General features: G+C 54.3%; 1 protein-coding gene across 15 annotated transcripts in view; it reads left to right on the top strand.

The window, feature by feature from the left end:
• FAM178B (family with sequence similarity 178 member B) overlaps positions 1–18,989 on the top strand; it is a 117,644-nt gene that overhangs the window by 63,002 nt on the left and 35,653 nt on the right. For 11 of the 15 annotated variants that reach the window (XR_007915557.2, XM_051835736.2, XM_051835742.2 and 8 more), the window contains 4 exons: positions 5,305–5,419; positions 12,621–12,708; positions 13,059–13,235; positions 13,440–13,537. Coding sequence is in view for 10 of the 15 variants with exons in the window: in XM_051835736.2 (XP_051691696.2) it covers positions 5,305–5,419; positions 12,621–12,708; positions 13,059–13,235; positions 13,440–13,537 (478 nt within the window). In the remaining 5 variants the exon portion in view is untranslated. The remainder of the gene's footprint in view (positions 1–5,304; positions 5,420–12,620; positions 12,709–13,058; positions 13,236–13,439; positions 13,538–18,989) is intronic. The other 4 variants (XR_011386479.1, XR_011386480.1, XR_011386481.1 and 1 more) reach the window with 1 other exon arrangement.

The raw sequence follows: 18,989 nt of genomic DNA on the forward strand, positions 1-18,989 counted from the left end.
CTGAGCTTCCGCCTCCGCCTGCACCCTTGTCACCCATGTCACTTGCGTCCGCTCCATCGTCACCCTGACAGCTCTTCCTCCATGCTGCCGGGCTGCCTGGCACCGCTCCTTGTAGGCGTCCTTGTCACGTGCGCATCGTCTGGTTTCCCACCAAGCGCTCAGCTCCTCCCGAGCAGAGCTGTCTGGTTCGCTGCTGGGTCTCCAGCACTGTTGGAACAGCGTCTGGTGTTCAATTAACATTTGCCGAGCGAACGAGCATTTCAAACGACTATAGCTGGAGCTAATGGAGGACAGCTAGGGATATTGGAGCAGGTTTCAATGTAAGTGCAAAAGTGCAGAGGGGAGTTAAGTAATTAGAGCGGAGCAGGAAGGAAAGACAGCGCTCAGCGTCCCGGCCTCCCGCCAACACTCCCGTGAGGACGGGCTCAGTCTTACAGGGGAGCCTGCTTGCCGTTACCAACAACCCAGTCCCCTCCACTGAGGCTGGTGGTGCCTCCTTCCCCCCTGCAGCACCCTGGGGCCTCAGCGATGGTGTCAGATAATCAGGACCCAGGCAGGTGGTGCTGTGTGGCCCTCCCAGCCCAGCCCAGCGCTGCCCCGGGGGCTCATGAGCCACTGCATGCACGCTGAGCTGTTGGACACCTAAGAAAAGCCCAAGATGGGAACAGAGGGGAATGTTCGAGGCCCAGGGCGGAGGACGGGAGCCAGGCCGTGGGGCTGCCTGGGAGGTTTTTAGGATATGAAGTTCTTTCAAAAAGTTTGTTCAAGGATAAGCTTGTTTTGACCCCTCCCCCCCCCCCCCCGAAAAACAAAAACAAAAACAAAAAATGTTGAAATCCATGCATAGTCTTTCTGGAACACACATTTTTCCATGAACTTTGTGAAGAGTCCTCATATGCATGGATTTCAACTTTTTTTGCACCAAAATAGACTTATCTTGTATTCTTTTATTTTTAAAGAGGTACTTATTTATTTGAACGGCAGAGCAATAGAGAAGGAGGGAGAAGCAGAGAGAGATCTTCCATCTGCAGGTGTACTCCCCTAATGGCCACACCAGCCAGGTATGGGCCAGGCTAAAGCCAGAAGTCAGGAACTCCATCCTGGTCTTCCCTGTGGGCAGGGGTCCAAGTCCTTGGAGCATCTTCCACTGCCTTCCTGGACCCATTAGCAGGGAGCAGGATCAGAAGCAGAGCAGCCAGGACTCAAACCAGGGCTCCAGTATGGGATGCTGGCATTACAAGTGGCAGTTTAACCTGCTGTGCTACAATGCTGGCCCCCAACTTACAATGGCTGCAACGGCCAGAGCTGGGTCAAGCCAATGCCAGGAGCCTGATAATCCATCTAGGTCTCCCGTATTGGTGGCAGGGCTCCAAGTACTTGTGCCATCTCCCACCGCTTTTTCAGGTACTTTAGCAGGGAGATGGATTGGGTGCAGAGCAGCTGGGACTCAAACCCACGCTGCAACATAGGATACTGGCAACAAGCAGCTGCTTAACCTGCTGTGTCATAACACTGGCCCCAAACTAACCTTTGGTTTCCATTTTCCATGAATTGTTTTAAGTCCCTTTATGTGCACGTGCGTGCTTTTTGCATTCCGTGCAAATGGTGCCAGAGGAGCGGCGGTGAAGCAGTCACTTCTTCCGTGGCCCAGATGGAAAAGCCCCCATCGTTTCGGCCTGCCACTTTTCTTCCACCCCCTCCAGGAGCAGCCTAAAGGGAGCCTCCAGCCCCTGCCTCTAGCCAAGCCCAGCTGTTGGCACCGGCATCTTGAAAGGCCCCGTGCCCTGGTGCTCCCCTGGGAGCCACCCAAAATACTCCTCCGCACAGGGAGACACCAAACTGGGGAGATGGAGCCTGGCCACCACCACGTGCCTGAGTTTCCTTCTGGGTCAGCCCTCCAGAAATCCCTCATCCGGGACACACGGCACAGAGGGAAGGCTGAGCACGTGGCCTACTGAGGCCACGTGGATTATGGATTCTAGGGTGGCATTTTCCTGTCATCACATAACCCACTTCCAGGGCTGGCAATGGGGACGGATTTATCCCAGAGCGTCCCAGGCCCCTTCCTCTGAAGCTGCCGCCTGGGTCACACGATGCTGTGGGGTGATCACTGTGTAGAAGACGGGCAGGGGAAAGGGGAGGGTGCCAGGCCTCGGGTTTGAGGCTGGCTGGGTCAGCACCGCTGCCTGTCGTGGGGTTTGACAGCAGAAGGTGCATCTGTGTAGGCTGAGGGGTGGACTGGCACAGACCCCCTGTGGGTGTGTCAGTGGGGCCTCCCTGGGGCCTGGCCTAGGTTGGCTCTCTTCTCCTCCCTGGAAAGTCCGCCCACCCGCCCACACGTGCGTGCACATACGTGCTCAGCGCCCCAAAAGCCCTGGCAAACGCTGCTGCCCTGCGAGTGGAATCTTACTGCGTTTTGCCCACTCCATTCTCCCCAGCTCGTTTGTGAAGCAGGCGAGGGGTATCATTACCGCTCTCTTACTTGTTAAGTTGCCCGAGCAGGAAGAAAAACAAACAAGAAAGTTTTTCCTCCTCCAAGAGTCTAATTACTTGGTTGGTGAGTCCCGACCCATATACGTTTCCAAAGAGAGAGATACTCGATGCCTGCTACAGAAATGGCCCTGGACGGCTTTGAGAGACCCTCTGCCTGCCGGCCTGGTGCTGCAGCCACGCAGGACTGCGGCCGACCCTCCCCACCGGCGGCTTAGGAAAGCCTGTGTCCTGGGGTGGTCTTTGCAGAAGTCCCCCACTCTAGCCTTCATTTCTCTGCACCTCGTTCTTGCCTCTGGTCTCCAGAAGTGCCACACTCTCTTGTGCCTCCCTGCCTTTGTCACTTCTGTCCCTCTGCCAGGCGTGCCCCTCCCTCTGCGTTACCTGCCTTGTTCCTTGCCTTGCCTGCTCCCCGCCCCCGACTAATCCCTCCTCCTCTGAGCCAGCCGTGCACCTGTCCTTGCTTTGCTTTTTGCCCAGCGCTTTCGTGTCTACTTCTTTCCCCAGCTCCTCTGCCTCCTCAGATCATTGCATTCCCTGAGGCCAAGGGCTCCACTGGTCTCCTTTTTATCCTTCGCACTTGGCTGGCTAGTTCCTTCACACAGTGGGTGCACAGGAGTAGGCCCTGAGGACAGAACACTCGCCCTCCAGATTAGCAGAGGCTCAAGCCTGCGCTAACGTGAGCCTAGCCCGGCTTCCAAGTTCTTGATTCAGATGCTGCCCTCATCGTTGTCGAATTCAGCGTTTGACCACATTTGCATTCTTGTCACCGCCAGCTCATCTCGGGCCGCGTTTTTCCACTTCCCTCCTCGTCATGCACTGCTTGGTCAGGTTTTGTTTTGGAGTCTCACCACTCACTTGTTTGTTCATTCATTCACTCATTGAGCTTCCTCCATGCCAACGTCTCCCGTGGGCGCTGGGCGCACACAGAGGTGACCAACACAGATAATAGCCGCTGCCCCTGTGGGATTTACATCCTAATGAGGAGTGAGAGACTAGAAGCAATAAGTCAGCAAAGGGGAGAACGTGGCCGGGGCGGGCGATGCAGATGCTGCTTGTGACACCCACATCTCGCATTGGAGTGCCCGAGTTCAAGTCCTGACACCACTTCCAGTTCCACCTTCCTGCTAATGCATACCCTGGGTGGCCATGGGTAATGGCTATAGTACTTGGGTCTGTGTCGTCTACATGGGAGACCCAGTTTGACTTCCAGGCTCCTGACTTTGGCCTGGCTCAGTCCCAGCTGTTGCAGGTATTAGGAATCTCTCTCTCTCTCTCTCTCTCTCTCTCTCTGCATTTCAAATAATTTTTGAAGATTTATTTATTTGAAAGGCAGGGTTACAGGGAAGGAGAGAGACAGAGAGATCTTCCATCAGCCAGTTCACTTCCTACATGGCCACAAAGGCTAAAGCTGGTCCAGGATGAAACCAGCAGCCCGGTACTCCATCTGGGTCTCCCACATGGTCCCACAGGGTCCTAAGCACTCTGGCCATCTTCTCTGCTTTCCCAGGCACATTAGCAGGGAGCTGGATTAGAAGTGGAGCAGCTGGGACTTGAACTGGCAACCCTGTGGGATGCTTGTGTCACAAGCAGCGGCTTAACCCACTGCCGGGTTAACAACACCAACCTCTCAAATACTTTTTTAAAAAAAGATACATGTAAAAAAAATAAGATAATATGTATGGCAAAAGGCTATGGAGTGGACCTTTTGATGAAGGAACCAGACATCCATTGCAGAAGAGCACGTGGAATGGGTAAAGAGTCGCAGCCCTCTTTGGAAGCTACATTCCACATTGTTTTTTATTTTCCTCCTCTCCTGGTTGTGAAGGTACCCTGAGTCGTGCAGTGTCTCCTCTTAGTTGATGTCATCGGATTATCGTTCACATTTGTTTAATTGGCCAAGGGAGGCTGGTGCCTGTAAGTCACACTTGCTGAGAGGGTGGTCCCAGGCTGCAGAGGGGAGCACGTGCACCCCTGGCAGGGACGGAGGTCGGGGGCGCACCTGGATGCTGCAGCAGGCGTGGTGACGAGGCCATCCCAGGCTCACACCTCGTGGCAGAGGGCCCTGCAGTGCTGAGGCCGGCATCTTCTGAGTTGCACAGTTTTGGAACATTTGGTTCTGGACTCTTCATGCTGCTTAGCCATGGGCAGCTGAGCCCCCTGGTTGCTGGCCACTGTGGATGGTCAAGGGCCTGGTCATCCTTGGACCCTTCTACTTCAGTGCAGCCAGACCTTGAAGATAGAATAAGGGAAGGCCCCAGGGCCAGCGCTGTGGTGTAACAGGTAAAGCTGCCATCTGCAGTGCCGGCATCCCATATGGGTGCCGGTTCAAGTCCGGGCTGCTCCACTTCTAATCCAGCTCCCTGCTGATGCACCTGGGAAAGCAGCAGAAGATGGCTCAAGTCCTTGGGCCCCTGCACCCATGTGGGAGACACAGAAGAAGCTCCTGGCTCCTGGCTTCTGATTAGCCCAGCTCCGGCTGTTGCAGCTATTTAGAGAGTAAACCAGCGGATGGAAGATTCTCTCTTTCTCTCTCTCCCCCGCCCCGTGTGTGTGTAACTCTGCCTTTCAAATAAATAAGTCTTTTTTTTTTTTTTTTTTTTTTTTTTTTTTTTTAAATGAGAAGGCCCCCAGGCTCTGGAAGCTCCAGCAAGCATCTGAAAACAGCCGACTGCTTTGTTCCTCCAGATAACACCTATGGGGGTGCCAGCAAATGCCAAAACAGTGTGGCCTTGGGCAGGGGTTTGTCCTGGGAGCAGTGCGTCCTGTCCTCCCCTCCCTGCCCTAACTCCCTGTCCTGCTGTGGCCTTGCAGATGAAGAAATGTACTTGTGGTACCCATCGCTGCAGGAGGTCATGGAGGTGTTCTACAGTCTGGGAGCCTACTGCCCTGCACTGTACCCGCTGGGGCCCTGCCAACACGGTGACCAGTGAGTACCTCCCCTCCTCCCCGGGGGTCCAACACTCACTTTCCAGACTCGGGCTCCAGCCCACGTGGCAGGGAGCCACAGAACGGCCACGCACGCCTCCCTGGGAATGCATATGTCGCACCGTGATTGGCGTGTGAGCATCCATGCTCACAGTCTTGAGACCAGCAGGAAGATGCAGGGGTGGGTGTGCCTTGCCACTCCGTCTGACAGCCTCTGTTTCTGCCACTCAGCGCCCTGCTGCCCCCTCCTCCCTGGCAGAGTGCAGATTTCTCAGCCCGGTTAGCGTCCTCCGGACATGCTGTAGTCCCCGTGGTCTCTCCTCAAGCCCGTCACCTAACACCAGCTCGCAAGCAGCAGAGTCGGGTTTGCCACGTAATTTCTATGATGCTCAGTTATGCACTTGGTGAGCACTTCCTGAGTGCCCGAGCTGGGTCCGGCCGTGGTGGAGAACGGCGGTGTAGTTCACCCATGTGCTGTCCCTGCCCGCAGGGGACAGAGCGATGCAGTGCTGGTATGCAAGTCACTATTGTCAGGTGCACAGCGACTAGGTCTCGGTCATAAACGTGTTAGATAGCATCATCTTGTTCTACAAATTACGGCACATTCAAGCTCTTTGGATTGAGATATAACTGAAGGTTTAGAGACCTGGACGGGCGGTTACGGAGGCCCCCCTCCCCACCCCCCACCCCCCGACATCTTTCCCTTGCCCTGTACAGGAAGAGCCCGGCACTTCCCTGAGAACCTGTTCCACGACTGTGTTTAGTAATTGTCTGCCAAACCAAACCGCACCGGCTCTGCTATAAATACCCCCGCATGTGCCAGCCTGCCGCCTCCTGCAGCTCGGGCTCCAGCTCTGGTGCAATAGGCCACTTGCCTCTGCCTACCCCTGAGCTTTGGCCACACCACCATCGCTGATGAATGGAGGAAGAGCCAGGCTTTTCAGAAAAACAAATGCATGTCGGGGAAGGGAGGAGGAGGACGGGGCGGCAGGGTGGGGTGGGAGCTGGCAATTAAAAGAGGAGTGGGATGTAGAGGAGCCCCTTCTGACTGCTCCTCAGAGCACTTGTGTCCACCTGGGAAGTGGGAGGTGGCACAGGGGCCTGTTACCCCCCGGACTACACTCCTCTCTGCAAAATCCCCCTCTCCCTCCCTTCCCAGTTCTCCCCAAGATGTGACTGCTTCCTGCCCTTCGAGCAGCAAATCTGCTGTCTCTGGAGGCAGCAGGGAGCAGTGGGCCCTTTAACCAGCAAGTGCTGGGGCACACAAACTCCAGCATGCAGACTTCAGCTCTGCCAGGCGCAGTTAAACCCTGTGTGGGAGGAGCAGAGCCCCGCTGTCCTGGGGCAGGGCCCGAGAGCTGCCAGCGCCACATGGCTGCATTGCCAGACAGGCCCTCTTCCCTTGGACCCTTCTGAAGGGGGGATCCAGCTGACGGCTGCAAGGGCTGTTCCTCTACTGGAAGGGCAGGCTGGAGACCCCGTGGGTGGGTGACGGAAGAAAAGCCCGCGACGGTTCCTTGGGCTGCCCACTGGCTACTGCTGCACTTAGGGAAACCCTGGGCATCGTGACGTTGGAGGACGACTCCTCCAGAGGATTCAGGAAGGTTCTGGCATCTCCTCACCAGGGGCAGATGTCTTTCCTGGCTGTGTGGGCAGGCCTCCTTCTTTTTTTTTCTTTTCTTTTCTTTTCTTTTTTTTTTTTTTTTTTTTTGGACAGGTAGAGTTATAAACAGTGAGAGAGACAGAGAGAAAGATCTTCCTTCCGTTGGTTCACTCCCCAAATGGCTGCACTGATCTGAAGCCAGGAGCCAGGTGCTTCCTCCTGGTCTCCCTTGCGGGTGCAGGGGCCCAAGCACTTGGGCCATCCTCCACTGCACTCCCGGGCCACAGCAGAGAGCTGGACTGGAAGAGGAGCAACCAGGACTAGAACCCAGCCCCATATGGGATGCCGGCGCCGCAGGCGGAGGATTAACCAAGTGAGCCACAGTGCCGGCCCAGGCCTCCTGTTCTTGACCACACTTAGAGGCTTGTCCCTAGCCAGTTGACTCCACAGCAGGCAAATATCTTTTCTGCTGTCTTCAGGGATGCGCCAGTCTAGGGCTCGTTTGGCAGGATGGAGGGGGCACCCTCAGTCTCATCATGGCCAAGGCTGGAAACCAGGGGTTGAGAAGCCTCTATGCATGGCTTCACAACTTGGCTGTCTCTTCTCTTATTCCAAAAAAGATCCTGCTTTACCCTGTTGTTCCTAATCTCAGATTTCATTAAAATTCACCACCATCTCTCACTGGAAAGGGGCTTCAAGATTTCCTAAAGGCACCATCCTAAATGCAGCCAGACCAAGGGGACCATCCGGAGTCCCCCCGAAATGAAAACAGAGAGGCTCCTTGCCCAGTGCTGAGGCTGGGGATGAAAGGGCAGGGGAGGAGGGACCAAGGTGTGAGCCTGAATGGAGAGCAGCAGAGAGAGCGTCAGTACCCTTGGAGGGGGCGTGTGCCCACTCCACGATACAGATCAGCTTTGTCAGGGGCTCCAGTCTTATCAGGCAGCACAGGGCTGGGTCTTGGTAGCCGTGGCTGCTCCCTGATCACAAAGCCCAGCTGAAGAGTTCTGCTCAGAAATCTAGCCTTGGGGGCCGGCGCCAGTGATAAAGCAGGTAAAGCCGCTGCCGGTGGCACCCACATCCCATATGGGCGCCGGTTCTAGTCCCAACCATTCCACTTCTGATCCAACTCTCTGGTATGGCCTGGGAAAGCAGTAGAAAATGGCCCAAGTCCTTGGCTCCCTGCACCTGCCTGGGAGACCCAGAAGGAACTCCTGGCTCCTGGTTTCCGGATCGGCTCAGTTACGGCCATTGCAGCTATCTGGGGAGTGAACCAGTAGATGGAAGATACCTCTCTCTCTCTCTCCCTCTCTCTCTCCCTCTCCAACTCTGCCTTCCAAGTAAAAAAAGAAAAAAGAAGAGGCAACCCTGTGCACAAGCCAAGCAGATAAATTAATGATAATTAATACATTGAAAGGGCACCCTGCAGGGGCCAGTGGTATGGCGTGGCATAGTGGGTAAAGCTGGCATCCCAAATGGGTGCTGATTTGTGTCCTGGCTGCCCCATTTCCAATCCAGCATCTCTACTAATGGCCTGGGGAAAGCACTGGAAGATGGTCCAAGTGTTTGGATCCCTGCCACCCACATAGGAGACCCGGATGAAGCTTCTGTCTTCAGCCTGGCCCAGCGCTGGCCGTTGTAGCCATCTGGGTTTGTGAACCAGCAGATGGAAGATCTCTCTATGTCTCTGTGTCTTCCCCCTCACCCCCATCTCTTTCTCTCATTCTCTCTCTCTTTATATAACTCTGCCTTTCAAATAAATATATAAACCTCTAAAAACAAAAAATGGCACTCATGAAGCATGGGGACAGATGGTGATTGGCCATCCTCAGACAGTGTAATTGGAACCAGTAAAATTTGCCTCTCTCTCCTTCCATTGATGGAGCGTTGGTTCTCTTTGTTGACTTTGCTGCTGTATAGAGCTGAGATGACAGGTGTGGTTTGGTTGAGTGGCACAGGCCTAAGGAAAAGTACCCTGTTTGGTGCCAGCATACAGCCAGCATGGCGGGGCACCTGGCCACTGGGTGCCTTCAGAGGGCTCTCAGCTATAGGGTGGCATCTTCCCTCCCAAGAATGTGGGAGTACCGTACAGATAGAAAGTTGATTCTTTTTGTGGGGAGCAACTGGGAGCAACTCGGACTAGACTAAGTTACTGGAATTAAGACTTATTCTATGCATCTGCTCTCCCACAATATGGCGCTGGGAGAGGAGGAAACAGCTTCTACCCAGCTGCCTCTCACCAACTTGACAAACTGCAGGACCTGCTCCTGATTGGAGGAGAGCAGCGTGCTCGGCGTGTGGGCAGTCGAGTTGGGATTGGTGGAAGAGGACTATAAAGGAAGAGAGAGACAACATGCACCAGGAACATCTAAGGGGAACATCTATCTGAAGGAATACCTGTGCAGCCCCCGAGAGAGCCGGCCGGCGGTGTGCCGCTCCCCTGCGGAAGTGGGGAATGTGGCTAGGGGGAACCGCCCTTCCACGGAGGTAGAAGGGACGGTAGCCAACCCGGGAAGAACCAGCAGCAAACCCTGGGAGGGCCGAGCAGACAAAAGAACAGCGCAGGGTCCTGTGTCGTTCCTCCACGAAGACGGGGAACGACATAGTGGTGCCGTGACTCGGATATGAAGCCTAGGCAGGGTTTAGTGTCGTTCCTCCACGAAGAGGGGGAGCGACACTTTTGTTCAACTCAAGGAAAACAAATACAGAAACCTAGGTACAGGGCAGTGATGTGCAAGTGATCGTGAGATGAGTGACTTAGTAAGTGTTGCTGAGACCCCAGTCTGCAGACTGGGAACCTTGTCCCAAGAAGCTGGGACTGGGGACGGGGGCTCGCTCTTAACCTGCTGAGTCCAGGAGAGGAGCAGGGGTTGACAGGCTGTGAATTCCCATGCTCCTCTCACGGGACGTGAGAGTGGTGGAGTCCCGGAGGCTGGCTGGTGCTGTGTCTCAGGATAGCAGTCACAGACACCAGTTGCTTAGGCGCATGATTCCTGAGAAGGACAAGGCACAGAGGACCCCCATTTTGTTGCCTGTTTCCCTGCTGTCCCCAGGGGGACGTGGGCCAGGGGATTTCAGCAGCTCCCTGGGCGGCCGCCTGCCCCCTCCACCCAGGAAGGCTGGCTCTCCCAGCAGGCACACTTCCCCTCCCCAACCTGGAGAAGACGCATCACCAGCTCACACTTCCTGCATTCCTCCTCCCTCTGGCAGCACTGAACTGTCTGGAAGCCCATGTCTCTTCAGCAGATGCGCTAAGTCAACTCGGCAGCAACTCCACCCTTTGGGAAATCGGGAAAACATGCCCACCCATGCTGGTGAAGCCGGTGCAGGCTCACAGGCTGGTACGAGCCAGACCTCCCCCAGATGCTCAAAGGCCAGCCTCACCCATTCTCTGGCCTAATAAATGCCAGAAAAATCAAAATCTGAAAGAAGGGCTGAGCCAGCACCATCCTCCTGCTGCCTCTTGCTTGCCACCACCTTAGGTTTGTTAGCTGCAGCTTCCCTGGTGCCAGGAGACAACGTTCTCCCCCTTCCCCTCTGAGAAGCAGCACAATTGAAGAACAGAGGCTTCCCCCTGGAGCAGCAGGAGTAGCCCTGTGCATGGCCGTGGCCTGGGCGGCCGCACCTGAGCCTGTCATTGTCAACAGTGTGGTTGTCATCATCAGCGTTTTCATTTACTGAGAGCCTCTGTGATCGGGAACTCTAGACTAGTTCCTAAGAGTAGAGAAGCAGATGAGACAGCAAAGGGGAGCCTTGCCAGAAACCCACTTCACGTATGTGAAGTCAGCAAGGTGCATTTAACCAGAGAGAGGACCATTCAGGGTGGGTGATCCAGCTCAGCCTTCTGGCCAGTGAGCGTGTGCCAAAAACTGCAGCAATGGAGCTGTGACTGCCGTCCGCTCCTTCCCTCCCCTGACTGCTCATCCTGTCGCCCCAAGTCTGAGAGCTTTAAAGAGATTTCTTCACATGTTCCCGGCCTCCAGCTTCAGCCGGTGCCTCGCCAGGCTGAATCCGTCACTAGGGAAATTTGCCTTTCTGCACTTGTCAGTAGACAACCCATTAGCCCCAGCTCACACCCACCCTGGAGGGGGTTTTCAAGAGGGTTTTGGATGCTAATTTTTGCCTTACTGACTGGCTTTAGAAACTCGCCGCACGGGACATACTTCTCAGCACGCAGAGGGATAGACACCATCATTACACACACACACAGAGAACTCTTTGGAGGAAGACCATTTGGGGAGCTTGGAGGTGTGACTTTTTGGTGTCCAAGTCCCAGAAAACTGAGGCTGGAGACTGCACCTAAATGGCAGCGTGTGGGAGCCATTTCCCAGGATACTTCCCCTCCCCTGTTAATGCCCACCTCCTGGAGCCAGTGTGCAGTGCTCCACCTGCAGTGCTGGCATCCCATATGGGCACCGGTTCAAGTCCCAGCTGCTCTACTTCCAATCCAGCTCCCTGCTAATGCTCCCAGGAAAGCACCAGAAGATGGCCCAAGTCCCTGGGCCCCTGCACCCACATGAAAGACCTGGAAGAAGCTCCTGGCTTCAGCCTGGCCCAGCCCACAGCTGTTGTGGCTAGTGAACCAGCGAATGGAAGCACTCTGTATGTATCCCCCCACCCCACCATAACTCTGCCTTCCAGTTAAATAAAGTAAATCTTTAGAAAAAAAATTTACCATCTCCTGGGGCCACACCCTTGTGTAGCCCCCTCCCACCTGAAGTCAGGCTAGCCTGTGTAACCAATAGAAGTCAGCAGAGGTGATGGGTTGGAACATCCGAGATTAGGCCATGAAATGCTGCAGCTCTGCCTCGGTCTCCCTGCTGTGTGGTCTCAGTTCTCTAGCTCTGGGAAGCCAGCTGCCATCCATATCCAGAGCCGTTTAGAAAGGCCCATATGCCGAGTAACTGGGGCCTGGCACTCAATGCCCATGTGAGTGAGCTCAGAGGCAAGTCTCCCAGTCCAACCAGGCCTGAGATTGACTATAGCCCTGTCCAGTAGTTCAGAGACAATTCCCAAAATACCCTAGGCCAGACCCACTCAGCTAAGCTGTCTCTAGATTTTTTTTTTTTTGAAGATTTATTTATTTTAAAGGCAAAATGACAAAGAGAGGGAGAAAGAGAGAACTCTTCCATCTGCTGGATCACTCCCCAAATAGCTGCATCAGCCATGGTTGGACAGGCCAAAGCCAGGAGCCAGGGATTCCATCCCAGTCTCCCACGTGGGTGGCAGAACCACCTTCTGCTACTTTCCCAGGCACGTTAGCAAGAAACTGAATCAAGCAGAGTGACCAGGACTTGAGTCAGCACTCCAATATGGGGTGCTAGCATTGTAGGTGGCAGCAACACAGGCCCCTGCCTCTAGATTCTTGACCCCTAACAGCTGCATGAGACAATTGACATTGTTTTTAAGCCACTACACTTTGGGGTGCTTTGTGAGACCTTAGTAGGTGGCCAGTGCACAGGTGGGAGTGTCCTCAGCTGAACAGGTTGCTATGAGCCCTGTTCTGGGGCAAGGGAAGGTCTCCCTCTCTCTTTGTCCTCCCCTGTGCCTCCTCCTCTTATTTCCTAGTCATCTGTTGTTTTTGCTTTTGTCTGGACCTCAGGGTAACTGAAAATGAGGCTGGCTTGGACTGGCAGGTGGACTCCCCTCAGCAGTCGGCCTTGGACATAAGTCTGAGCTACATCTATAAGGTGAGTCGGGGGCCTTCCGTGCCCCAGAGCAACCTGGGTGCACAGGGCAGACCTGTTCCGCAGTCTGATCCAGTGAGTGGCAGGGAGCTGCTGAGCTCAACACCATCACAAGCCCAGCACTGGGCCGAGGCCCCGGCCAGCCTACTCCCCAGGCTGCACCTACCACCTCCAGACCCACAAGGGGCCGGACCCACGGACCCTGGCCTCGCTGCTCAATTCTCACGCTCTCCGCTCCTACCTGGCGCAGCCCAAGGGGCCCACGGTGCCGTCCCTCTCATGCACCTGACTCCCTCTCTCCCACCCCTCCCTAACACGGCCGCGGATAACTCAGTTCTCCCTGTGCTCCCCAGATCCTGACCCTGTGCGCCCTTGCCCGGCCGGGGGCCTACACAGATGGGAACCTCCTTGGCTTGATCGAGCAGCTGTGCCGCACTGGCCTGGACGTGGGGCTGCGCCTGCTGCCCAAGACGGACCTCCAGCAGCTCCTGCTCTTGCTCCTGGAGAACATCCAAGACTGGCCAGGGAAGGTATCATGCAGGCCAGCCCCTAGGGAACAAGGGCACCCCCCAGAGCACCAGGGGGACAGGGCTGGGGTGGGCAGCACTGCGTGGAGGTCATCCGCTGTGTCCCTGGCCTCCTCTGTGGGCAGGTTGTGGGCAGGCCATGGGGTAGGCTGTCGGGCAGGCGTGGTCAGGGGCTTCCTCCACAGCCCACCTGTGTACCCCGTGTAGCTGCAGCAGCTGTGCTGTGCCCTGAGCTGGGTGTCCGACCACCATCACAACCTGCTGGCACTCGTGCAGTTCTTCCTGGAAGTGACCTCCAGGAGCAGGTGGGTGCTTCAGTGTGCCTCCTCTCTCAGACAGTTAGGCCCAGCCCCAGCCCCAGCAAACCTCCGCACTCGGATTTCCAAGCCCCAGAAGGAAGAACTAAAAATACAACTCACTAATGAGTTCTTTACAAATGAAAAAAAATGCCTAATTTTCCTAACATGTTCTTATTAGCAAAACAATTGCCTTGTGCATTTAGCCTCTGCCTGCAGTGCCCCGCCCTCCATTCTTCGGCTCCCCCCACCCAAGCTCTGCGGTGGCTTTCTACTCCGACTTCAGCTGGTCCTGCTCCTCCCGTCCCCTCCCACACCCTCCGTTTATTATTTTCTGCGCGGCATTTATCTCTGCCAGGAGTCGTCTTACTATTTCTTCACCCGTTTATGACTGCCTCGCTCCTCTGAGTCACCTCCACCAGAGGAGGTAACTTGTCGGGGTCACCCCAGGTGCAGAAGAACAGTGCCTGGCACAAGATTGGCACTTTGCAAGTGCTTTTCAAATGGTGGGCAAGGTGAACATACAAACAAACTCAGCCCAGCCGGAGACAAGGCCCATTGGCTGGGCTTGGCTCTCCATCTCCATCTCCATGGCCGCAGGGAGTTCCCATCCCCTCTGCTCTCTGGGCCCAGCCATTTGCTGTTCTCCTAGGAAGATTCCCCTTCCCACCCAAGCCTCCGGCTGTTACCCTGCACTGGGCCCCTGCCACGGGTGGCTGCCTGTAGCAGGCTTAGCGTTTGATCCCACCTCTCACCCCAAGGCCCAACCAGGGAAGTACGCAGTGACTGAGAAAGTCAAGTACAGTCATGCTGCGTCCTCCTATAGGGGCGCTTTAGGCCTTCCTCCCAGAAGGAGGTTTTTGCTCTGGATTCGAAAGAATGAGCTTCTGGCCAAGGCCTGTGGGTGCCTCAGAGGACTCCATCTCCATTCAGCCCGGACACCTGGCTGTTTCCAATTGCTGGCCTCTGCCTCCCTGTATCCCCTCCATTGCCCAAGCTGGAAACTGCAGTCCTAAAGGGTTCTTCCATCCCCGCCTCTTTTTTTTTTTTTTTAATTTTTGACAGGTAGAGTGGACAGTGAGAGAGAGAGAGACAGAGAGAAAGGTCTTCCTTTTGCCGTTGGTTCACCCTCCAGTGGCCGCATAGCATTGATCCGAAGCCAGGAGCCAGGTGCTTCTCCTGGTCTCCCATGGGGTGCAGGGCCCAAGCACTTGGGCCATCCTCCACTGCACTCCTGGGCCACAGCAGAGAGCTGGCCTGGAAGAGGGGCAACCGGGACAGAATCTGGTGCCCCGACCGGGACTAGAACCCGGGGTGCTGGTGCCGCAAGGCGGAGGATTAGCCTAGTGAGCCATGGCGCTGGCCCATCCCCGCCTCTTTTACCTTCCAGCCTCAGTCCTGCTCTTTCAGCTTTCTGAACTCTGAATCTTAAATCCGTCCTTAGGTCAGCTCCATTGGCGGGTGCTTTGTCCGGGTCATATGCCATCAGTCGCCTCCTCCCCAACCCCTCCTGCTTCCACTTCACGGCCTCACCTGCTGGGCAGCAGAGGTGTTCTGTTTCTCCCCCTCCCCACCCCGTCTGGTCTGCAGATACTGAGATTACCATGTCTTGCCTCGCTTTGCTCCCCGCTAAGTCCAAACGCCTTAGGCTGACCCCAAGGCCCTGTCATCTGCCTCCATTCCCCATTTACTCCAAGCAGGCCACGTCGTTTGTGGTTACTTTCCTCTCTTCCTCCCCCCCCCCCCCCCACATCCCTGTATCTGTATCCATAGCTATACAGTAAACCTGTTCCCAGTGGAACAGGTCCCCAGATACCTGACGCTCACCCACCATCTCTGTGGGTTGGCCTTGGACATTGATGCGAGGTTTCCATAGGATCAACTTCCTGAAGTGATACTGTGGTCCTAAAACTGCACCTCTAAAAACGTAGCCAGGTTAATATACCCCAGTGGTTATGAGAACGCCTGTTTCTCCACACCGTCATTAACTCGAGTAGCCTTGTTTTGTGTTGTTTTGTAGTTTTAGCTGATCTGGAGGGTGGGAAGTGTCATCCCGTGGTTCTGATTTTCATTCCCCTGGTTGCCAGTGGAATCGAACATCTTTCCCTGTATTTAATGGCCTTTTGTGTTTCCTTACTATAAATTACCTTTTGGTGTTTCTTACCTGTTTTTATATCAGGTAATTTATCTCCTCATTAACTGTATTGATTTACGTTTTGTTTATTATACAAGTATATGCTGCAAACAGTTTTTTCCTAAGGTTGTAAATTGTCCTTTTCAAATCTTTATGTGTGGTATCTTTCACTGAACTGAATTTTTTTAATTGTTCATTTTCATTTTGTTTAAAGGCAGAGAGACAGAAAGAGAGATATAAAGACAGAGCGGGCCAGTGCTGTGGTGTAACAGCTAAAGCTGCCACCTGCAATTCCACCATCCGTGTCATTTGGAGTCTGGCGGCTCTACTTTCGATCCAGCTCCCTACTAATATGCCTTGGGAAAAGCAATGGAAGATGGCCCTGTTGTTTGGGCCCCTGTGCTCACGTGGGAGACCCAGATGAAGTTCTTGGCTCCTGACCTCAGCCTGGCTCAGCCCTGGCTGATGTAGCCATCTGGGGTATAAACCAGCAGATGGAAGATATCTCTCTCTCTCTAAGTCTGACTTTCAGATAAATAAATAAGTCAAAAAAAAAAAAAAAAAAAGAGATCTTCCATGTGCTAGTTCATTCTCCAAATGTCTGTAACCACTATAGCTGAACCAAGCCAAAGCCAGGAGCTCAAGTTTTTTTTTTAAAGATTTATTTATTTATTTATTTATTTGAAAGGCAGAATTACAGAGAGGCAGAAGTGGTAGGGAGGTCTCCATCCACTGGCTCACTACCCAGATAGCTGTAATGTCTGGAACTGAGCTGATCTGAAGCCAGGAGCCAGGAGCTTCCTCCTGGTGCAGGGGCAGGGGCCCAAGGACTTGGGCCAGTGGAGCCCAAATCTTTTTTTTTTTTTTTTTTTTTTTTTTTTTTTTTTTTTGTGACAGGCAGAGTGGATAGTGTGAGAGAGAGACAGAGAGAAAGGTCTTCCTTTTTTGCCGTTGGTTCACCCTCCAATGGCTGCCACGGCACGCTGCGACTGGCGCACCGCACTGATCCGAAGCCAGGAGCCAGGTGCTTCTCCTGGTCTCCCATGGGGTGCAGGGCCCAAGCACTTGGGCCATCCTCCACTGCCTTCCCGGGCCACAGCAGAGAGCTGGCCTGGAAGAGGGGCAACCGGGACAGAATCTGGCGCCCCGACTGGGACTAGAACCTGATGTGCCGGCGCCGCTAGGTGGAGCCTACTGAGTCGCGGCGCCGGCCGGAGCCCAAATCTTAATCCAGTTCTCCTGCAAGGGTGACAGGGGCTCAAGTACTTGAATCATTACTTGCTGTCTTCCAGAGTGCACCTTAGCAGGAACCTGGACCGGAAGCAGAGGAGTGGGGACTCAAACCTAGGTAGTCCAATACATAGCCAAGTCCAAACACCTTGGGCTGGTCCCAGGTGTCCCACACAGCATCCTAACCTCCATACCAAATGTCCACCCCTGAACTGGATATTTTCAAAACCACTTTCTATAAATTTGAGATTGTAGGACAGGCTTAGATTTGCAGTAGTACAGAGGGTTGACTGGTGTTTTTGTGTAATTGAATCTTCTGTCTTGACTAGGAAGGCCTTCCCTACTCCAAGACCTCAAAAATAGTGTGTTCTCTTTTCTTCCAGTACTTAGATAACTTCATTCCTAATCTTATCTGGAACCCATTTTTTTTAGGTATGAGACAAGGATCTGACTTCATTTTTTCCATTCTTAAAGAGCCAATGGACCCAACACCAGTTTTTCTTGTCTTAATTCATCCTGGGGCAGGCATTGTGGTACAACAGGTTAAGCCACCACTTGCAACATCTGCATTCCTTATCAGACTGCTGGATCCAGTCTTGGCTCCTCTGCTTCTGACCCATCTTCTTGCTTATGTGTCTGGGAGGTAGCAGAAAATAGCCTGGACACCTGGGTCCCTGAACCCACATGCGGTACCAGGATGGAGTTCTAGGCTCCTGACTCCAGCCTGGTCCAGATCTGGCTGTTGCGGGCATTTGGGGATTGAAGCAGCAGATGGAAGATTCTCTTTCTCTCCATCTCTCTCTGTCACTCTGCCTTTCAAATAAATGAATAAATCTTAAAAAAAAAAAATCCCACCTTTCCCCAACAGAATTGAAGCCACCTTTCTCAAATTTTAAATGTACAACTTCACTCACTCATCTGCCAGCCACATTTCGGGAATCAGTGTCTTTTGTAGGGTCTCGGTAGCTCCAGGACCCATGGCAAGTGCCCCTCTGCTGCCGAGAAACAAACACAATGAGCATCCTTCACCTGGCTCCCAGACAGACCTGTCCACCCTTGGCCAAGAGCATCAGGGAGGGCAAAGCACTCATCAGGATGAGGGCTGAACACTTAAAAACCGTATTCTGGCCGGTGCCGCGGCTCACTAGGCTAATCCTCTGCCTAGCGGCGCCGGCACACCGGGTTCTAGTCCCGGTTGGGGCACCAGATTCTGTCCCGGTTGCCCCTCTTCCAGGCCAGCTCTCTGCTGTGGCCAGGGAGTGCAGTGGAGGATGGCCCAGGTGCTTGGGCCCTGCACCCCATGGGAGACCAGGAAAAGCACCTGGCTCCTGGCTCCTGCCATCGGATCAGCGCGGTGTGCCAGCCGCAGCACGCCAGCCATGGTGGCCATTGGAGGGTGAACCAACGGCAAAGGAAGACCTTTCTCTCTGTCTCTCTCTCTCACTGTCCACTCTGCCTGTCAAAAAAAAAAAAAAAAAAAGGAACAGAACACGGTTTCTTTTTTTTTTTTTTTTTTTTTTAACAGGCAGAGTGGACAGTGAGAGAGAGAGACAGAGAGAAAGGTCTTCCTTTGCCGTTGGTTCACCCTCCAATGGCCGCCGCGGCCGGCGCACTGCGGCCGGCACACCGCGCTGATCCGATGGCAGGAGCCAGGTACTTCTCCTGGTCTCCCATGGGGTGCAGGGCCCAAGCACTTGGGCCATCCTCCACTGCACTCTCAGGCCACAGCAGAGAGCTGGCCTGGAAGAGGAGCAACCGGGACAGAATCCGGCACCCTGACCGGGACTAGAACCCGGTGTGCCGGCGTCACAAGGCGGAGGATTAGCCTAGTGAGCCGCGGCGCTGGCCTCTGTTCCTTCTTTAGAGAATCATTCAAATGGCCCAAAATTCAAAAGGCACCAGGGAGCAGACATTGAAAATGTGCTGCTACCCCTGCCCCCTGAGCCCCCTAGCCTGCCCCTGGCTTCCGTCTGTGCGTATGTGCGAGTATATGCATGTTTTCCCTGCGAACGCCTCTCACTACAAGGTATGCCTTGGCAGTCGCTCCAGATTGGGTTGTAAAGAGCTTCTAATTCTTTCTTTACAGCCTCCTTGTAT

The sequence above is a fragment of the Oryctolagus cuniculus genome, chromosome 2 (genome assembly GCF_964237555.1).
Source record: "Oryctolagus cuniculus chromosome 2, mOryCun1.1, whole genome shotgun sequence".
NCBI classification, from domain to species: domain Eukaryota; kingdom Metazoa; phylum Chordata; class Mammalia; order Lagomorpha; family Leporidae; genus Oryctolagus; species Oryctolagus cuniculus.